The sequence below is a fragment of the Hoplias malabaricus genome, chromosome 16, assembly GCF_029633855.1.
Source record: "Hoplias malabaricus isolate fHopMal1 chromosome 16, fHopMal1.hap1, whole genome shotgun sequence".
Taxonomy (NCBI): domain Eukaryota; kingdom Metazoa; phylum Chordata; class Actinopteri; order Characiformes; family Erythrinidae; genus Hoplias; species Hoplias malabaricus.
The window spans coordinates 6,501,971-6,520,979 of NC_089815.1; the positions used below are offsets into that span (position 1 = coordinate 6,501,971).

The 19,009-nt window shown below is 39.4% G+C and overlaps 2 protein-coding genes across 5 annotated transcripts in view; one reads left to right on the plus strand and one right to left on the minus strand.

Annotated features, from left to right (window-relative positions):
* ano1a (anoctamin 1, calcium activated chloride channel a) overlaps positions 1 to 6,406 on the minus strand; it is a 50,518-nt gene extending 44,112 nt beyond the window's left edge. The window contains exon 1 of the mRNA XM_066647432.1: positions 6,397 to 6,406. The gene's annotated coding sequence lies outside the window, so the exon portion shown is untranslated. The remainder of the gene's footprint in view (positions 1 to 6,396) is intronic.
* A 1,509-nt stretch (positions 6,407 to 7,915) lies between these two features.
* zgc:153993 (uncharacterized protein LOC767645 homolog) lies at positions 7,916 to 18,074 on the plus strand. 4 transcript variants are annotated; one of them, XM_066647610.1, is made up of 6 exons: positions 7,916 to 8,266; positions 10,016 to 10,064; positions 10,173 to 10,334; positions 10,949 to 11,081; positions 13,369 to 13,473; positions 16,454 to 18,074. In XM_066647610.1, the coding sequence occupies exons 1-6, from the start codon at positions 8,200 to 8,202 to the stop codon at positions 16,550 to 16,552; spliced, it is 615 nt and encodes a 204-aa protein (XP_066503707.1). In that variant the 5' UTR covers positions 7,916 to 8,199; the 3' UTR covers positions 16,553 to 18,074. The 4 variants fall into 4 exon arrangements, with proteins under 4 accessions (XP_066503707.1, XP_066503708.1, XP_066503705.1 ...); XM_066647611.1 differs by having other exon boundaries at positions 16,457 to 18,074; XM_066647608.1 differs by lacking the exon at positions 16,454 to 18,074 and adding an exon at positions 14,011 to 14,660.
* The last annotated feature ends 935 nt before the right edge of the window (positions 18,075 to 19,009 follow it).

Sequence of the window (19,009 nt, forward strand, 5' to 3'; positions counted from 1 at the left end):
GATGTAAATGAACTTCATCACTATTTTAAGGGTAAAATCAAAACCTTTTCACAAAAGGTGCCAATAATTCTCTGAATTACCTCGATAATGTATATTGTCCCACTTTCAGCAAAACCAGGTATCTCCAAAATGGGCACTTTACAGAAAAGGGAAAAACATTCTCAACCTATAATGGAGTTCTATATATACACACAATCTATCTGAAGTTAGTTTGGGCTATGTCTCTCTTTCTGTCTGTTACAATGTACAGGACAGCTGTTGTTACAACCTGTGCCAAACTATGAAAAGCACAAAAAGCCCAACACAAATGCACTTACAAGGTTTTACTACTGACAGTTATGATCTGAAACGTAAACATCTCAGAGACTGGGTTCTGTGAAAGAGGCACATCCTCATTTTTCATGGGAAACATCTCCATAATTTTCTTCATAACAGCCTCCTCATCCTTAAAGGCTCGATTAACTGTTTCCCATGCAACATCCACTTCCTCCTCTCCCCCACAATTCCGGTCGCAGTACAACACTTAAATTAAAACAAGCTGAGCCTAAGCTCAGAGTGGTCACTAGCATCTCTCTGTACAGACACAGTGACAGGGACTAGCTACAGACTTTCTCACAGTCAGTGAAAAATGAGTGCCAGCTGGCTGTGGGGACTGATATGATTGGACTGTTTACTGTTTTATAGACCCAGATTTTCCAAAATGAACTCTCCTCCTAAAAAAAAACAAAAACAAAAAAAAACCTTTTCCATTCACAAAGGACCAGTGACAACCACAGCATCCTCTCTGGCTCAATTTGTAGCAATTCAAAATTGTAAAAAATCAACATCGTCAATCGTATAAAACCTGCAGATGCATGTATACAATTATTCTCACTGGGGTGTCCTGTACAGCTCTCACAATTTGGCCTGAAATCAAGGGTATTACTCATGGTTTGTGGCCCATTTGGGTGCAGTCGCAACCTTTACCTTGCCAGGAAGACTTCACATTAAATGTTGGATAATTACTGTGAGGATATGAGAGCATTCAGCCTCATGAACCCTGGTTCATACACCAGTCCAACTCTTCCCAAATGTATTTGATGGAGATCCATCTGGGGCGGCACGGTAGAGCAGCAGGTAGTGTCTCAGTCTCACAGCTCCAGGGACCTGGAGGTTGTGGGTTCGAGCCCCGCTCCGGGTGACTTTCTGTGAGGAGTTTGGTGTGTTCTCCCTGTGTCTGCGTAGGTTTCCTCCGGGTGCTCCGATTTCCACCCACGGTCCAAAAACACACGTTGGTAGGTGGATTGGCGACTCAAAAGTGTCCGTAGGTGTGAGTGAATGTGTGTGTGTGTTGCCCTGTGGAGGATTGGCGCCCCCTCCAGGGTGTATTCCCGCCTGTGACCCTGAATAGGATAAGCTGTTACAGATGATGGATATTCTCTGGATCATCCTTCCAGAGAATACACTTCCACTGCCCCAAAACCAAAGTGCTGGGAGTTTGCCAATTCTTGGTATTGCGCATGGTGACCTCCAGCTTATGACGATCTTCGGGAGCAGCTGCACATAAGCCTGTCAACATACCCAATAAAGAGGACCCCATTATTATCCTGGACAGCATTTTTCTGTAGTGATGGAGCAGCTCATTCTGTATATATTTGTATGTTATCACTAAATATAGGATTAAAAATGTGTAGATGACATTGCGTGTATGCCGTAAATAGCCAAGCTAATGGTCATAGTGCAGATGACATAAGGATCAGTCTTCCGTGGGAGTGCTGGTGGTGGGATTTTTTTTTTTTAGGGAGGGAGGACTTCCTGTGTGGGGAGGGAGGTTTTTTTACTCTTGGGATTCACAGAAAAGGAGTAGCAGTCGTGATAGGACATCAGTGATCTAAAGGCCTTCTGTTTTGTCACTGCCTTCAGAGAGCCACTGTTTTCCATTTCTCCAGAATTCAGTTCCCGTGCTTATGTAATAAGGAATGTATACAGAAGCCCATTCCTGCCACTTGAAAAAATATAGAGCCATTACTATCTCCTACTTCTGAGAGTCTCTCATAATAACAATAAAGCTCTTAAAATAACAACGTCGTCTCACTAATGAATAAAATGTAATAAAAAAAGACATAAAGTCTAAGAATAAAGGTCATTGCATAATAATGACTTACGATCTCAAAATAATCACTTTGTATCTCATAATACTGTCTTAGGGTCTCATATTAATGAGGAAGGTGAAAGAATAATGAGATGGCTATGAGACAACGATATGGAAAACTGATATATGGATATATGTATACACGTGTATTTAGAACAGCTTTTATTGAATTGTTGCTAAAGGATGTTGTTGAGTGCTGGGAGGAAGTTATATGAAATTAAATACAAGTGAGAAAATCAATCTGTTGAATAGTGGCCCTCTTCCAGGTGTGTGTTTTCTGTAGGTGCTACAGGTTCAACAACAACAACATGTCTGGACATGTCTGACCACACTAAAACATGGATTACTTCATCGCACTGAACTTATTATTATGCCCCTTTGGTTTGAGTGACTGAAATGCCCTCGTGCTCCGTGGTTTTCAGAACAGATTGTGCAGGGTAAAGGTTTGGGAAATATATTATCTACGTCTTTCCAGGCAGTAAACTCCACACTGGTTTTTGACTGAATTTGCAAGACAACTAACACATCACTAGATTTAAAATTCCAGTAATGTTTATGTTCATATACCATAATAAATACAAATCACTTGTGTTCATCATCCCCCAACTAATGATTTCAACCTGTCAGGTGACTACAAGCCTACGATACTTGGTTTATTATTTATTAAATACGTCAATTTTGTAGAAAATAAAACAGACTTCAAGGCGGTTGAATGCTACAGGGAAGTCTCTACGGACAAACTTGCATTTTTTCACAATCTCTTGAGATTTTTGTGACAACACTGATGCTCCCACCCCCAGGCGGAAGGCTGTAAGTAAGTTTGTATGTTATTGGTTCAACAGACATGACGGATCACTTAGACTTTCTGAGTGATCCTCAATATCACACGACCCCAACCCCTAATTCTGGAACAGCTGGAATAGGCACACAGTGGAATATTTTGTGGGCTAGAATAGAGACTGTGGCAATATTCATGCATACTAAAATGCACAGGCCAAATAAGCTGCAAAAAACTGCAAAACTTATGCAAAATATGCTCAGATTAAACGTTTGAGTTCAGTGTGATTCCTGCATATAGAGTGTAATGTGCAAATAAAGTTGTATTAGTGAAGTATCTACTTTCACTTTGAGATGAAGTTCAATGACAACTGTGTAATATTTCATGTTTCTATCACACAGCTCCAGGGTCCTCGGGTTGTTTGTCCGTGTGTATAGGTTTCCTACGAGTGTTCCAGTTTCCTCTCACGGTACAAAAACACACGTTGGTAGGTGGATTGGCGACTCAAAAACAAAAAAGTGCCCATAGGTGTTAATGAGTGAGTGGGTGTGTGTCACCCTACAAAGGACTGGTGACCCCCATAGGGTGTGTTTCCAACTGGATAAGTGGTTACAGACAATGAATAATTAAGGTATTACCTACACTTCTCTGATACTGGGCTGTCTTTACACATGTCCACATAACACCTACCCAAGTGATACCAGTGCTATTTACCTTATGAATGTCTTGATCCATTCAAATGAAAGTAGTTTTTTGTGTGTTTTAACGTTAGCCAAATGCAAATGTGTCACTAATATAATGGACACTCATGTAACTTTCCTACAATTTTGATTAACCTAACACTCCAAAACAAGTGTCAGTGCACTGGCCTGGAACTGTGTGTGTGTAGTGTGTGGGTGTGTGTGTGTGTGGGGGGGGGGGTGTTCTTTGGAACCTTATCATCATTTAAATATCAATAAATAAATAAATATTTCTTCTTTCCTGCATGTCTCACTTTGTATTCAGATTGGATTTCTCTCAGTTTCGGTAAAGCAGATAAGACTTTCTGCATCGGATATTGCTTTGAATTCATTATGCCCAGTGTAACACCAGTGTTTTGGTGGTTTCAGCTGAAGTATCTCTAAGCCATTTCTAGATATGGGCAAAGCACTTTTGTTTCGGCTCTAAAGGCACCGATACACCAGCACATTCAGAGTCTCTCTGTTGACCCTTGGGAAAGCTGATGACTATAGAATAAGTAAAGCAGGTTAGAGTTTGTGCATTGGCTGAAGGTCTGGAATTCATAAAGGCCTTTAGGGTTCACTGTGAATGACTGAGATTTGCCTCTGATCTGAGTTAAACATTCAGTGCTGTCTGAAAGGTAACCTGAAGGTACTGACACAACAGCATGTTTACAGAGGATATCTTATACCCCATTTACACAAGTGAAAAGTTACGAAATGTTTGTGAGCTGCTTGGGTCAAAACACCACATGAATCAAACAACGCAGCACTGTTCTCCCTTGTCTAAACAGCCCTTTTCAGTAAGACCGGTTTCAGCACCTGTTGAGAATGACCCTCTGTGTAAACCAAAGGCGAGGCTCCTGGCAGTGAAGCACAAGGAGCAGGAACACTGGCTTTTTTAGTCACATTCATGTTATTTTCTTTTATATTCTCGTCATCTCCATAGTTTATCCAAACTCTTATTTGTTGGCGCTTGTGTTTGTTTTGTTCATTTCCCTTTCACATAAACGTGAGTCCAGTGCTGTGATTGGAGAGACTCAGACCAGGAGGCGGGAAAACTGAAGTGTTACAACTTACACTACATGACTTTTAGTGTGATTTTAACCCCGATTTCAAAACTGGGCGTGTCTGTTGTAGTTGGCTCTGGTCTGCAGTCTGAGTTGTCAGGAGGAAGTCAGGTAATGGGCGAGGGGCTCAGACTGAGATTTTCTGCCTCCAGATTGTGATTCTGACCAGTCGACGCATATCAGACACGTTTGATTTTTTTTTCGATCTGACTTTGAACATAATCACATAAGCCTCGGACACACTACAGAAGTTCTAAAGCTGGAGCAGATGGTAAACAGACCTTCTCACACTACACACCTGACTTTTGCTACTTTTTATGGAGAGGAACAAAATGTAGGACAAAATAAGAATGACTTGTTTACTTCATGTGCCCAGATCACCAAATATTAATAATACAAATTAATAATTAATATAAAAAAGATGGATTGAGTGTTTTTATTTAAATGTATGGGTTGGTAGCACCTCAAAATAGTGCGCTAATGAAAAAGTGATTTTTTTTTTTATAATATTAAGTCATCTTTAATGTTTTCCCTTTGAACTTCCATTAGAGGGACAGGTGTGAACATATTATTTACTGTCAAACAGACAGAACACACATAGACACACACACACACACACTTAAACCAACAAACCCCAATCAAATAATAAAAAAACGTCTGTAACATTTCACCATTATTAGCCGGTTTGAACAGCCAACACAAAGCCATTCACAAACTTTCCCTTTGTCAAATGCTGTTTCTCCCAAGTCTTCAGAGACCACCCTGACGTCCCCTGAGCCATAAGAACAGCTTTTGAACAATAAAATTTTCCCCTAAGTAAACAGACAGTAGTTTTATCTGTTTCCAGTCTTCTGTTAATTCAGTTCACTGAGTTTAGCGAAGATGCAGCTAAACCAGTCAGACAGGTCCCCAGCCGGTGGTAAAAGATATGATGTAAAGGCTTAAGGGTTGGGACTGTTTAACAAATGTGTCAAAGACATGAGACATGGATCAACACGTTTGTAATCACTAACCGAATTTTCTGACCAATTCGGATACAAACTTTACTTTAAAATAAAGCTCTATGGCTTTTCTCATTTGTCAGGAAGACGGGAAGTTAACATTCTCTAACTTCTGTCATCAAATACATGTATAAGGAATTTGTTCCACTTTGCTACTGTAACAGCCTCTACATTTCCAGGAGGTCTTATTTGTGCCTCAGAAACACCACTACAGCTCATCCCAAAGGTACTGGAAGCGAAGCCAGTTTCCCTGTTCCACAGCCCCCAAGGTTTTATATCTGTCTATTTCCATGGAAAAGCACAAAATTAAATGGGACACACTTGATCCTAATACTCAATGCCAGGTATGTTATAAAGTCCCAAGCTGTGTGCTGAGGATTGATCGAAGTGTGGTCTCAGGGATGATGGAGCACCATTCAGTAAGTTTAAAATAAGTTGGAGTGTTGTTTATGATCCCGAATTAATCATCCAAAGTCGACCCCTAACCTCACTTAAGTATTTGTGATTGAATGCCATTTAATCCACGTAGCAATGCTCCAAAATCTTGTATAAAACCTTCCTCAAAGAGTAAAGGATGTTGCTAATGGAAACAACTAACTTCAAATGCCTTGGTGACACTGACTGAATGCTGTGTGAAGGATAAAAATAGAGTGCAAAATAATTTCTGGCAATTTATAAATCGTGTAAACAACTTTACCATAGCGCCTCATGTGTTTTACCTACGAACCAACAGCGACATCTTCTGGCTGCGAGTGTGGTAACAGCCAATAATTTAAAAACTGTTAATTAACAGCCTTCAAGTCTGAAATTTTAACCAAATGTTGCTAGCAATGCCATTCACCTTCTATATACACAACAAATATTTATATAATTTAAAATATAAAACGTTTACGTATATATATATATATATATATATATATATATATATATATATATATATATATTTTTTTTATCACATATATGTGCATTTATATTCCAAATAGTATATATAATAATAATATATAGTAATAATAGCATTATTTTTTTTTAAACAAATTATTTTATTATATTGAAATAATAAACCTATTAAAATGTAATTCAATAACATTTTGTTTCACTTTTTATTTTATTTTAAATGTCACTTACTTTTAAATTCAGGAGAAAAATCTCTATATTTTTAACAAAAGTGATTTCCAAATGGGGCGGTAGTGTCGCAGTCACACAGCTCCAGGGACCTGGAGGTTGTGGGTTCGATTCCCGCTCCGGGTGACTGTCTGTGAGGAGTGTGGTGTGTTCTCCCTGTGTCCGTGTGGGTTTCCTCCGGGTGACTGTCTGTGAGGAGTTGGTGTTCTCCCTGTGTCAGCGTGGGTTTCCTCCGGGTGCTCCGGTTTCCTCCCAGAGTCCAAAAACACACGTGGATTGGTGACTCAAAAGTGTCCATAGGTGAATGCGTGTGTGTCTATGTAGCCCTGTGAAGGACTGGCGCCCCCTCCAGGGTGTATTCCCACCTTGCGCCCAATTATTCCTGGTAGGCTCTGGACCCACCACGACCCTGAATTGGATAAGCAGTTCCAGATAATGAATTTCCAAATGTAGGTATTAATAAACAATTGTATTTATTTACATATTTTTAGTACTGAATGTGTTGCCTGAGCCACACTGGTTGCTGTAGTAATACTGTGTTTTTGTGGTTGTTGTTTTTAGGGTTATTTTTTTTACACTGTGGAGGGATATGGTTTCTATTAAAAACACACATGAAAACGACCTGAAAAGTTCAGAAATGTAACTGGATATCAGACAGTCTGATCTATATATTTGGATGTCTGTCTATTTCCCATTTAGTTCTCTACAATGCATACATAGCAACCACCTGGAAACACTTAATAACCACCTGGGATACTTTGGCAACAGCCTAAAAACACAGCAATCACACGGGATAAAATAATACCGCATGTGTCGTAATTAAAAATTACGTCTGGCGCGCAAAATATCTTAAACTATACGTTTGGTCAATTTTCCATCGTCAAAATTAATTAACGCCGATAGATCAAGTTCAGAGGGAACAGTTAGTCGTGATATAAAATAACAGTCTTCTACACGTTTCTAAACTTTAATGTATAATCTTTGTTTCATGTGACAGAAGGACATGTTAAATCGAATTCGAGCATTATCCGTGTAAACACTGCCTTAAATACCCCCTTCACCTTGTGTCCCTCCACGCACTGCGCAGTCGCGGCCGTCCACTTACTTCCTCGAGAAGGTTAGGTCTTGACTCCTGAAGTTACTTCAGGAGAAGCGTTCAGCGCTCAATTTAAACTACAGACCCTCTAATGGCGCGCTAAAAGAAACGGACGTATTTAACAACGGCAGTCTGTGCTGAGTTTGTTTGTCGTTGGTTTGTTCAACTGTCCAAATATTCAGTCAGACAATTTCGAAGTAAAGTTTAAGGGAAGCGGCGCTGGGCGGCTAGCACGGTTGCTAGCGTGAAATAGTACGGTGTACAATTCAGTGTACATTAATAATGGCCGACTCCAACGAACATGAGAGGGCAGACGACAGTGAGTTACAGGGGGCTGTCGGTGGTGAAGGTAAGACTCGAACCGGAGCGGATTTTGGCTTCTTTTATATGTTTGTATCAAACGTAAACTTAGCCAACCTACAGCGGTTCTGACGTCACCGCCCGGAGGTCTGAGATTTTGGCTTGACCTCCTCAGGATCAGGACTCGGCAGCGTTACACTGTCCGTTCCGATACATTTCAGCCGTTTACGCATTACTGTACAGCGCCTTGAGCCTCATAAACTGTTGGGCAGACACCTCCAATCAAGGACTAACAGGAATTTTATCTGCCGTCACGCAGAGATGGTTCTATGTATACTTTTACATACTTCTGTCTGCCTGCCTCTCTCTCTCTCTCTCTCTCTCTCTCTCTCTGCGTGTGTGTGTATATACGTGATAACAATATTCCAGAGACAAGATAGAGAAAGGGATGTAAAACAATTGTATGAAAACAATACAATAAATACTAACTTGCTGTTAAAAACAGCACGGAGCAGCACCATTAAATTATCAGCAGCCTCTCGCAGTTACTCACGCAATTATTTCCAGTTGTGACCATTTCGGTCGTATGTCTATGGCCCAGAAAACAGAATATGATCTGGATGTGTTTATCTGCAGGGTTAGAGGCAAATGAAAGAAGGCAGAAAACCAAATTTTAATATCTGATTTGATTTTAACACGTATAGACACACAATTTTAGTCACAACTTATTAGTTTGAACAGCTTAGAAGCAAGATGTGTCAGTTTGGCAACTTTAACAGCAGTGTAAAATCAAAAAGAAGATATCAAAACTGATAATTGCAATTATACACTGAACATTTACTGGATTAGGAATATGTACATTACTCTGTGAAGGATTGGCGCCCCCTCCAGGGTGTGTTCCTGCCTTGCGCCCAATGATTCCAGGTAGGCTCTGCACCCACCGCGACCCTGAACTGGATAAGCGGTTACAGATAATGAATGAATGAATGAATATGTACATTGTGTGTACACTCATTGTCCATTTTGTCAGCTCTACTGAACATACAGGAGCACCTCTATAATTATAGACTGTAGTCCACTTGTTTTATCTGCATACTTTCTTACCCCATGTCAGTTCCTCAATGGTCAGGACCACCACAGAGCGGGTATGATTTGTGTGTGGGTTTCATTCTCAGTTCTGCAGTGACACTGATTTAGTGGTGGTATGTTAGTGTATGTTGTCCTGGTACAAGTGGATCAGACACAGCAGTGTACATCAAAGGTGGAACTGCCCACTATAAAAAAATTGATGTGATTTGTGTTGAAGGAAGCCAGTTGATGAGTTATGTTCTTAAATGGTACCTACAACCCCTAGCTTCAGTGAATTCTATCTCTAATTGATCTTTGTAAAAGGCTCTAAAGTGGGAGGGTCTGTTGCGAGGTGGGCTGTAGACAGAGGCAGGGCCCTGCTCCATTGTTTGCTTTATTTCCATATCGACAGAGAAATAGCCACGCAGTGAGGGAACCAATGCAGCACAGTGATATGCAACATAAAAATAAGCAAGTGAGCCTTGCGTTAGAGTTGTATGAGGAGAGCTTTATCTGGGGTGGAAACATTAGCTTGCGTATTTGCATTCATGATGTGTCTGTACTTCAGAATGGAGTTAGTCCATTGAGGAGAGTTTAATCTGACATACACTGTCCGTCGAAGGATAAGCTACAGTCTCCAACTGGGTGGGGCTACAAAAGAGTGTGTTCTAATGAAGTGGCTAATCAGCATACACAGTCTAAATAATTTTCTCATTTTTTTTTGTTTCAGATGTTGTTGATGACAGAATCGCAGAAGAAGGTGCACTAGTCCTGAGAGGGTACCACAATTTTCTCTTTAAATGTTTGTGTATGTATTTACTTACATCTCATTTTAATAAAGCAATACATGACACGGTATTTTCCTCTCTTTCTTTTGTCCTGTGAAGGTATGTTATTGAGCGTATCAGTACAGAAAACCCACCCATGCATGTGAGCCCAGAGGAGCTCGGGGGAAGGCCTGATGAAGGGGCTGACCCTCAAGTGAAAGAGGTTGTAGAGCAGCTTATTAGGATTGCTGAAGAGCTGAATCAAAATGCTGAGCTTCAACAGTAAGTATTTTTTAAATGAAAACTAAGAATTGTTTCTCTTTGTCATGAGGAGACCACTGGTCTACTTGCGCTACGATGGGTCCTTCCCCTTGTATCTTATTTGGTGAAAAGAAACTCCAACCTGAAAGAACAGTGCACATTTGCCCTTAAGCAAATGGCATCATAAACTTGTCTAAGGTGATATGTAAACTTTGTTTGTTCCAAATTGTTCTATTAACATACAACCTCAGGCCAATTGATTGTTTTCTTTTAAGATTCTGTTTTTGGGTTCAGCAGAGTGCCATATGTCCCTGGCTTAAGGGCAAGGCCACCCTGTTCCTCCAGGTTGGAGTTTCCCTTACCACAGGCATCCCTTTCGGCATTCAGAATTCCAGGGGGTCCATTCCAGAGTCCAGGGGGCTGGACCTATGGCAACTTTTATGGTTAAAATAAATGGTAACTAATGTAGAGTACTTAAATATGCATAGTTTATGACTGTATAAAGTAATTAATTTACATTATGTAAAAGGTAAGTGTTTACTACATATTTACACATTGCTTGTTTGGTTGCCATTGAGCATGAAATATTAATAACCCTTATACTGAGAGCATTTTGCTGTCTTCTCTCTGAACAGCCTCATCAGCACTGTAGAGGCCAACTATGCTCAAGAAGTGTTCATGACTGTGGCCAAGAGTCTCTTTACAGACGGCATTAACTGGGGCCGGGTCGTGGCTCTCTTTCATCTGGCCTATAAGCTCATTTACAGGGTAAAGCTCTTTTGCACACTTTAGTTTACATTAAGTTATACCAAATCTTGTGTGTCTTTACAGTTGCTAACAACATGTGTAAACTACATTGGGTGCTCAGATGACTACACTGTTTAGTTGTAACAAGTGTAATCTGAAATTGGAGGTTGTTGATAATGTGATCTATTGCTAGGTGGCGTGAGAGAACCTTCCAGATGTTTTACAGCATCACTGTTTAAAAACAGCCCAATGCATATTATTTTATTTGACCTTTAGTAACTTAAGCTACGTTCACAAACCTGGTATAAGTGGCCCAAATCTGATTTGGTGATCAAATCACATTTTTTGTTGTTCTGCTGTTCACACTGTCTGTGACCTCTCTAAGTTCAGTCTGAGCAGATCATGCTCTGAAACTGACCTGCATGGGCAGAAGGATGATGCTTCAGGCACTGACCAGAAGTCCAGACGTTTCATACAAAGCACTGGGACAGGACTGTATCTTTATACATATTTCCACAATTTTATATTCTCATAAATAAGAGACAGGAACCTGGATTAACAAGTTTTTTTGGATTTTACAAGTTTTCATTTCTGAATATTTTTACATAACGAAAATGCTTTGACCAGGCTCTTTCCATCTTCAAATTTAATAGAAAATGCTGTGCACTGTGCAGTCCAGAGATCATTCTCAACGGCCGGAGTGACTTAAAAGCACATGAATTCCGATATGGCCATTCCACACATTGCCATAAATCAGACATGGATCAGATCTCAACATTGGTCACATTTGAAGAAACAGATAAAATTTAGGCACTTTTTCTGCTGTTAACATAGCTTTAAAGACACCGTCTATGATTGTTGGTAAATGCAGTTCTCTTTAGTTTATTTACATTCAGAAGCTCCACATCTTTTAAGGTGGAAAGATGTGTTTGAGAAAGAAAATGACTGTTGTTTTTAAGTGGCTGGATTTAACTTGTCTGTAAGTTTTTGTTCATGGTTGGAATTACCAGAGACATTTACATTTATGCATTTGGCAGATGCTTTTATCCAAAGCGACTTACAAAAGAGGATCTAACATTCGAACTACAGCACAAATTATACAAAATACCTTAAATTAAGTGCAATATGCCAGGAAGTAATAAGTGCATTAAAGAAAGACATTCAGTGCAAAAGATACTCTCGGAAGAGCTGGGTTTTCAATGATTTCTTGAATGCGGAGAGGGTTTCTGTTGCTCTGATTGTGCTTGGAAGCTCGTTCCACCAGCGTGGTACCTGAGATGAGAATAGCCTCGACTGACCTGTACCTGTACCACGACCTGTTGGTCGTGTTAGTTGGCGCTCCTTTGAGGAACGGAGAGGGCGGGTGCTAACGTATGGTTTTAAGAGTCTATTGAGGTAGATGGGAGCAGAACCAGTGAATACTCTGAAGGCCATCAGAGAATCTCATTTGTAACTTGAGTTGTTTAGTTTGGTAGCACTTTAGGTCCGTTTACTCCCAGATTTAGTGTAATTTTCACCTTAGTGTATTTTTTTTTCAATGTTTGGGGGTCTATTTGTTGTCTAATAAACCCCAGATGACTTTTCTGTGCTGTGAGCAGAGCCATTTACAAACACTGGGGCTTCGTAAAAACATTAGACTGGTTTTGAGCACGCACATAGACGGGAGAGCAGCAAACAACGAGGATTGATCCAGAATCAGAATTTTATAAAATTTTATAAAAATGATTTTATTAAAATGAGCGTTGCTTTTAAAGGACTGACTCTGAGTCTGATATGTCTTTGCATCTGTCTAATCAGGCTTCTTGCATGCATGCTTTTGAGAAAGTTAATTTGAACAGATATTTAACATACAATTTGTACGAATTGTTGGGATTACATACTGTTAAATAAAATTCGAAAAATTAATTGGTTTTAAACCAATTAAATTGGTTTTATTTGGCAGTTAATGGTTAATTAGTTCATTGTTTACTTGCCCAATTGCAACAACCTTCTCTAAGTTGAATGTGTGGACTCAGTGAGTTTTTTGTTCCAATACACAATTAATTCAAAATGGGCACATTTTTGCAGCTTGAAAACTGAATCGTTTACATACTCGTTTTCCATCTCTAAGACCCCTTTTAAAATGTGCAGTAAAGATGAAATAAAGTCATTACACAGCTTGAATAGAGATTCCAAATGCCACGGCTTTGAAATGACCTCATGATTGCTCCAGCATGCTAATGATGTGTAGAGTGATGCAGGAAGCTGACACTGTAGAGAAGACAGAAGCTACTGGAAAAACTGCTTTCTGTTCTCTCTCTCTCCTCAGGCACTGACTCAAAACCACTTTGAAATCATCAAGATGACCATGAGTTGGGTATTACAGTTTATCAGGGAACACATATCCCCCTGGATCAGACAGCAAGGAGGATGGGTAAGTTGTGTGTGTGTGTGTGTGTGTGTGTGTGTGTGTGTGTGTTTTGTCTGGCCACCCATACAGTGCCACACAGGTCGACTCAGACACAGGCCACCACACACAGAGACGCGCCCACTCAAGTACCAGGAAGCACAGGGGCACAAACTCAGACGCATTCCACTCAAAAAAAAAATAAATGCACGCCAAACCTGTACTGTGACTGTGAACACACAACATACACATCCTCTCCTGGATTAAACAGTAAACAAAAGCAAAAGTCTGGTGTGAAGTTCATGTATTTGCATATGAGTGAACTTGGCAGACGCTGATAATCCCTTGTGGCCACAATTATCACTGCAGAGACTAATTACTGCTAATTTACAATAACATGCTTGCACATGCACAGTAAAAATCAAGCAGGCTGCTTTTCATTATAATTGTTACTGTATTGCAAAAAAAACCCAAAAAACGAGACAGAAGGCGGCTGAATTTGTGGCTTTGCTTTACAAATTCAGGCTATCTAGTTTTGACTCCTGCTTACAGTTCTGATTGAAGCCTTTTGCAGAAACGTGTTTGTGCGACGCTGTCCGAAGGCCATCATTACGCCCCGGCAGAGTTCAGCGCGCACGTGTGGCACAGAACCTCCTCCAGGCTCGGTGGGAGTTGACTGGTTCCTGGGGCCGGGAGAATTTTATAGCACGCACATGATCATAAAGGCCGTCGTAGATGCGGTGGTGGGGTTTAGACTTCAAACAGCCCAGCCTCATGGAGCATGCCTTGATTGCTGCTACTAAAATTGCGGATCCTGGGAACGGGGCCCTCAGTAAACATGAGACATACTTCATTCCAGAGAGAAGCTGATGGAGGGAACAAGTCCTGAGAGAGATGGCTGTAATATGTTGCTTATTATTTTACTGATTACATTGCTGTATTTTCATATATGTCTACTATGCTACTGTATGTGACTTGGCTGTTTCCTGTCACACTCCACTTCAAAAATTTAAGTTACGTTCAGCTGATCTTTACAGAGTTGAAAGGTTCTAAACCAGTGAATGTATTTATACTGAAACCTATGTTTTATGTGGAGAATCTTTGCTGTAAATGTCCTTCACACTCCTTCACTCTAATTACACATAACGGACACAGAGTGTAGTACTGTGTTTGATTACCTTAAACAGGACGGTGGGAATAAAAACAGCACCAAATACCAAGCTTCTGGGGTGCATTCTAACCCAGAAATGTTCTGGGACTTACCTGGAGGAGATGTATGTGTGAACACAAACACCCACAACATTCAACCCAGACTTTACACTGACTTTATCCTCCTAGCGCCCTAGTGAAAGGTCTGGGTAATGTCAGAGTCACTGCATGGGTGAACACAGCCGCTAATGTTCAGGAGTATTCCTTGCTCGTGCTGCACAGGTGCTGCTCTACACCTAAAGCATGTGGAACATTTCCCTCATGATTTAGGAGGAATTCATGTGGACATCTCCCTGTCTGATACGCTAGAGTTTATCTGGAGTTCACATGAAAGATGGGTAATAATTAGATGCATTGCAAAATTGTTTTGACCAAAATTTTTTGTGGCATGGCACACTGGCCAAATTCAGGTCATCTGAATGCTCATAACCCCCATTAAACATTCTGCAAATTGGAAGGCTTTTTGACATATCGCTAAAGCTAATTTTGCTATGAGGATTAGCAGATGATATACTGAGCAGCCCAAGCCGAGTCCCTATATTTTGGACTGAAAATCAGTGGTTGTAGTTATTTTTATGGCATCACAAATCCACTTAAAGCAGGACTCATTTCATATTAAAACATCAACAACTTACAACTTGTTCGTCATGGTGAGCCAGGCGTACAGACTGTAACATTAAAGTCAGCAGAAATGGGAGCTGCTATTTTCTGTGGTCTGTGGGGAGCAGACCACATTAGGGCAAAACAAATCTGTGAAGCATTTGCAACATGGTTTTTGCAAGGGGTCAGCTACATTTAAACATTTGTTAGAAATGAAAATGGCAGGTGCCGAGCCTGTGTGAGGATCATCACTTGTGCAGACAACAGGCAAAACGTCTACTATAACGTACAGCCTGTTATTCTTAGAAGACGCAGTTATTGCTGGCGACAACATTATAGTTTAGTTATTTAATTATTTCTCATTGCTCATCCAAAAACACAAGTTCTGTCACAAGGGCAGGCTGTAATCGGTGCCACATTTGTATTTGTAAATAGAAGTCAAACACTTTAATTATGTATATGCAGTCATTCTTTGATATGCTGTCTACCTTTAAATTGCCACATCAAATAAGGGGCATTCATTATCTTTGAGTTAGTTTTCAGTGTTATCCAGCTTTCTCAAACATCATCTGTCTAAAGCTCTGCTCATGGTTGTGTTTTCCAGCTGGTTTAAAATAGCATGACATTAACAAAACAAACACAAACGTGGAAAGCCCCGTACTTTTATCTGCTACATTTTTAAATCTTTAGACAGCGATTTTTTGGAACATTATCGAGTCATGGATTTCCACCACTTGAGGATCTTAGACAATAATAGTGATACCATAAGTACTTATGTTCTTATTAATTGGAGGGGACACTGTGTGAGGTTTTAATGCCCAGTAAACATTGTCGTTGATTCAACGTTGAAATAACGTAATGACTGCCATCTAATCAACGTTCTCTTAAGGTTGAAAATGTAGGTTGAAAAGACGACTATTAGATGTATTTTGGACGTCCATTGATGTTATTAACTGGTCCCGAAATAAATTATTGTATAAAACGCGTTTTGGACATCCACTGACGTAATTGATTGGTCACCACTTGATAACTAACTTATTAAGATGGATTTTGGACGTCCATTGACGTTTAAAATATGTCCTTGACGGACAGACTACTTTTAGACCTATTTTGAACGTCTCTGTTGCATTATACAGATGTTAATAAATTTTTTGTTGTTGTTTGTCAGACCTAATGTTGGTGATATCCATTTTTTCAGCAGGGTGTTATCCGCAGGGTATCCAGATGGCGCAATGTGTCCATCATTGCTTCCGTGGCGGTCATCGCTGCCTTTGTGTACTGGAGAAGAACTCGCTGACCTCCTCCCTCAAAAATTCTCAGATATCTCAAAACAGAAAAGTCTCTGGATTCAGTTGTTTGCACACACAAATTCATTTGAGGAGCAGTAACCTATCACTGACTGATGCTTGACAATTACATTGACCATTATATTGTTGTTCAAAACCTTTTTGGGTTATCTAATCTAAATCATAAGACTGCTGGTTGCAGTAAGAACAGAACCAATGCAATACATTTATTTTCATATTTTGTATCCTAATTGTCTCGTCTTTGTACTGTGATGACTTGAGGAAGAACTATTTATTAAGTAGAAAGAATGCTTCCTTCTGTGTTTGTGGCTTTTTACATTCAGGGATTCCACTCCTCGCATATCAGCTCATAAGTGCCAATAAACTGTAGCCCTACCTCCATCTGGTGAATTATGAACCAGTTGTTAATTGAATGGTTTTAAATTAAAGCTGTATCATATGGATTTTAAAGGTGTAAATGTAATTGAGAACGGTTGTCATGGATTGGATGCGCACTGTAAAACTCTTTTTACAAAATGTCATTTTAAAAATAATTGTATTGATATTTAAAAGTTGTCTTGACTAAATTTAAGTCAACGTTGTTGTTAATTTGCAGAAATATATTAGTCTTTCTGTAGCCTGTCGATGGGCAAAGTTCATATTCCATAAGAAATAACTTAAACTGTGATAGGAAAAGAATGATCATTGAAACTCAGTTTCGACTACATTCACTTTACCAGGATGAAGTGACTCAGATCAAATTTTAATCACTTTAATATGTGGTCCTTGATTGGATACTTATCTGATTTGTGGGTGTCAAACAACTATGCTGCATCCCAAATAGCCTTGCCCTAATCATGTACAGTCAATGAACCGTTTGTTGTCTTCCTTAACAAAATGCGATGCACACATTAGCTACTAACAAATCCGTTTTTCCAGTTTTCTTTTTCTCACAAATGTGATGTTTTATTGTTAAGGCTGCAATGTGCATAAAAGTATCAATGTGCACTATGTGAACTGTCAAAATGGCCAAATCAGACCTGAGCACAAGATAAAAACACTGAATTAATGAGAGTCTTGTAATATGAACGTAGACTTAAACAGTACTGAATACTCCCAAAACAGACAAACTAAATTAAATACGTACTCAAAAGCTTTAGGTGGCTATTCGTCTTCATCTGAGGCCTTTATAACTCTGGGAACTATCCAGATTTTGAGGAAATTTGGCATGATAAACGACTTGATCAGATGTTTTAGTGTAATAGTAAATGTGAGTGGATATCAGTGTATAGGTGTGAGGAAATTATTAAATGTGGTGAAAATGTCTACTGTAACTGTGTGTGAAATGTTCTAAATGGTGGGATATACATGGGATTATTATTTGTACTTGGTTAGTGTTTACATCAAGATACTTTGATACAAGAATAATGCTTTATAGAGTTTGAACATTAATTGTATGCAGAATCACAAACATTTCTTTAAAATGCAATAAAAACAAGACTGTGATACTGTAATTTCTCTTAACTCTATTTTATAGACAAAAGTAAAATAAAATTTCACTTCCTATTTTTGTAGTGTATTATTTCATAGACTTATATTTTGTGCCATAAACCTGGATATTTTATTTAGTACATATTACAATGTATTCATTTTGGTCTGTATTAGCACATTTTACAAATTCCCTCAATTATATTTGTAGAAATGAGTAGTAATGATGTCAAAAATATTATTTGAGTATTGAACGTTGTATATTATGTGCAAATATTACAGTCGAAACTCGAAAAAGTTAAGATGTTTTATTTATTACTTCTAAATTATGATGTGAAGTGAACAGATAAGTTCCACTGTTTTGAATAATTCAGCTATAAGTGGGTGAATATAAAAGCAATAACAGGAGCAATAATCCGAGGCAGGATTTGAACCCATAATCACAGGATCCCGTGGGGCAGCGAGGTCAAGCCCCCCAGTTTTTCCGGAAATGGGGTCTGTATTTTGAAAACGGAGAGCAGTTGTGTTTTCTTGTTCAGTGAATTATATGTGTTAATATATAACGATGAAAAACGGGATATAAATGATGACGTAATTTAAAGGGAACGCCTACAATTTTGTATAAACGCAGTGCTAAGCTCCACGTCTTTTAAGGTAGGGTGACCAGACGTCCTCTTTTACACGAACATGTCCTCTTTTTTAGACTTAAAAAATGTCCGGGCGGAATTTCACAAACGTCCGGCATTTTGTTTTTCTAGAGCTTACATAGAACTTCGAGAAGCGTTTCATTCACAAACTAGTCCCGCCCTCCCCTACTCCGATTGGTTCTCTTAAGTGAGAAGGGGGTGTGGTGAAGTAGCCTAAATCTTCTGATTGGACGGTCTCACTGTAGAGCTACCGTTATTGGTCGATAACCTTCTCTGTAAACATTTAATTGGTCAGTCTGCACGTCAGTAGTCCTTGTTTACGTCAGGCAAAGC

Bases quoted from the DNA above. Each gene is read 5' to 3' on its own strand.
- zgc:153993 (XM_066647608.1), top strand. From the start codon at position 8,200: ATGGCCGACTCCAACGAACATGAGAGGGCAGACGACAGTGAGTTACAG. The intron at 10,335-10,948 runs GTAAGTATTTTT...CTCTCTGAACAG, and splicing joins CAAAATGCTGAGCTTCAACA to CCTCATCAGCACTGTAGAGG. The intron at 11,082-13,368 runs GTAAAGCTCTTT...CTCTCTCCTCAG, and splicing joins CCTATAAGCTCATTTACAGG to GCACTGACTCAAAACCACTT.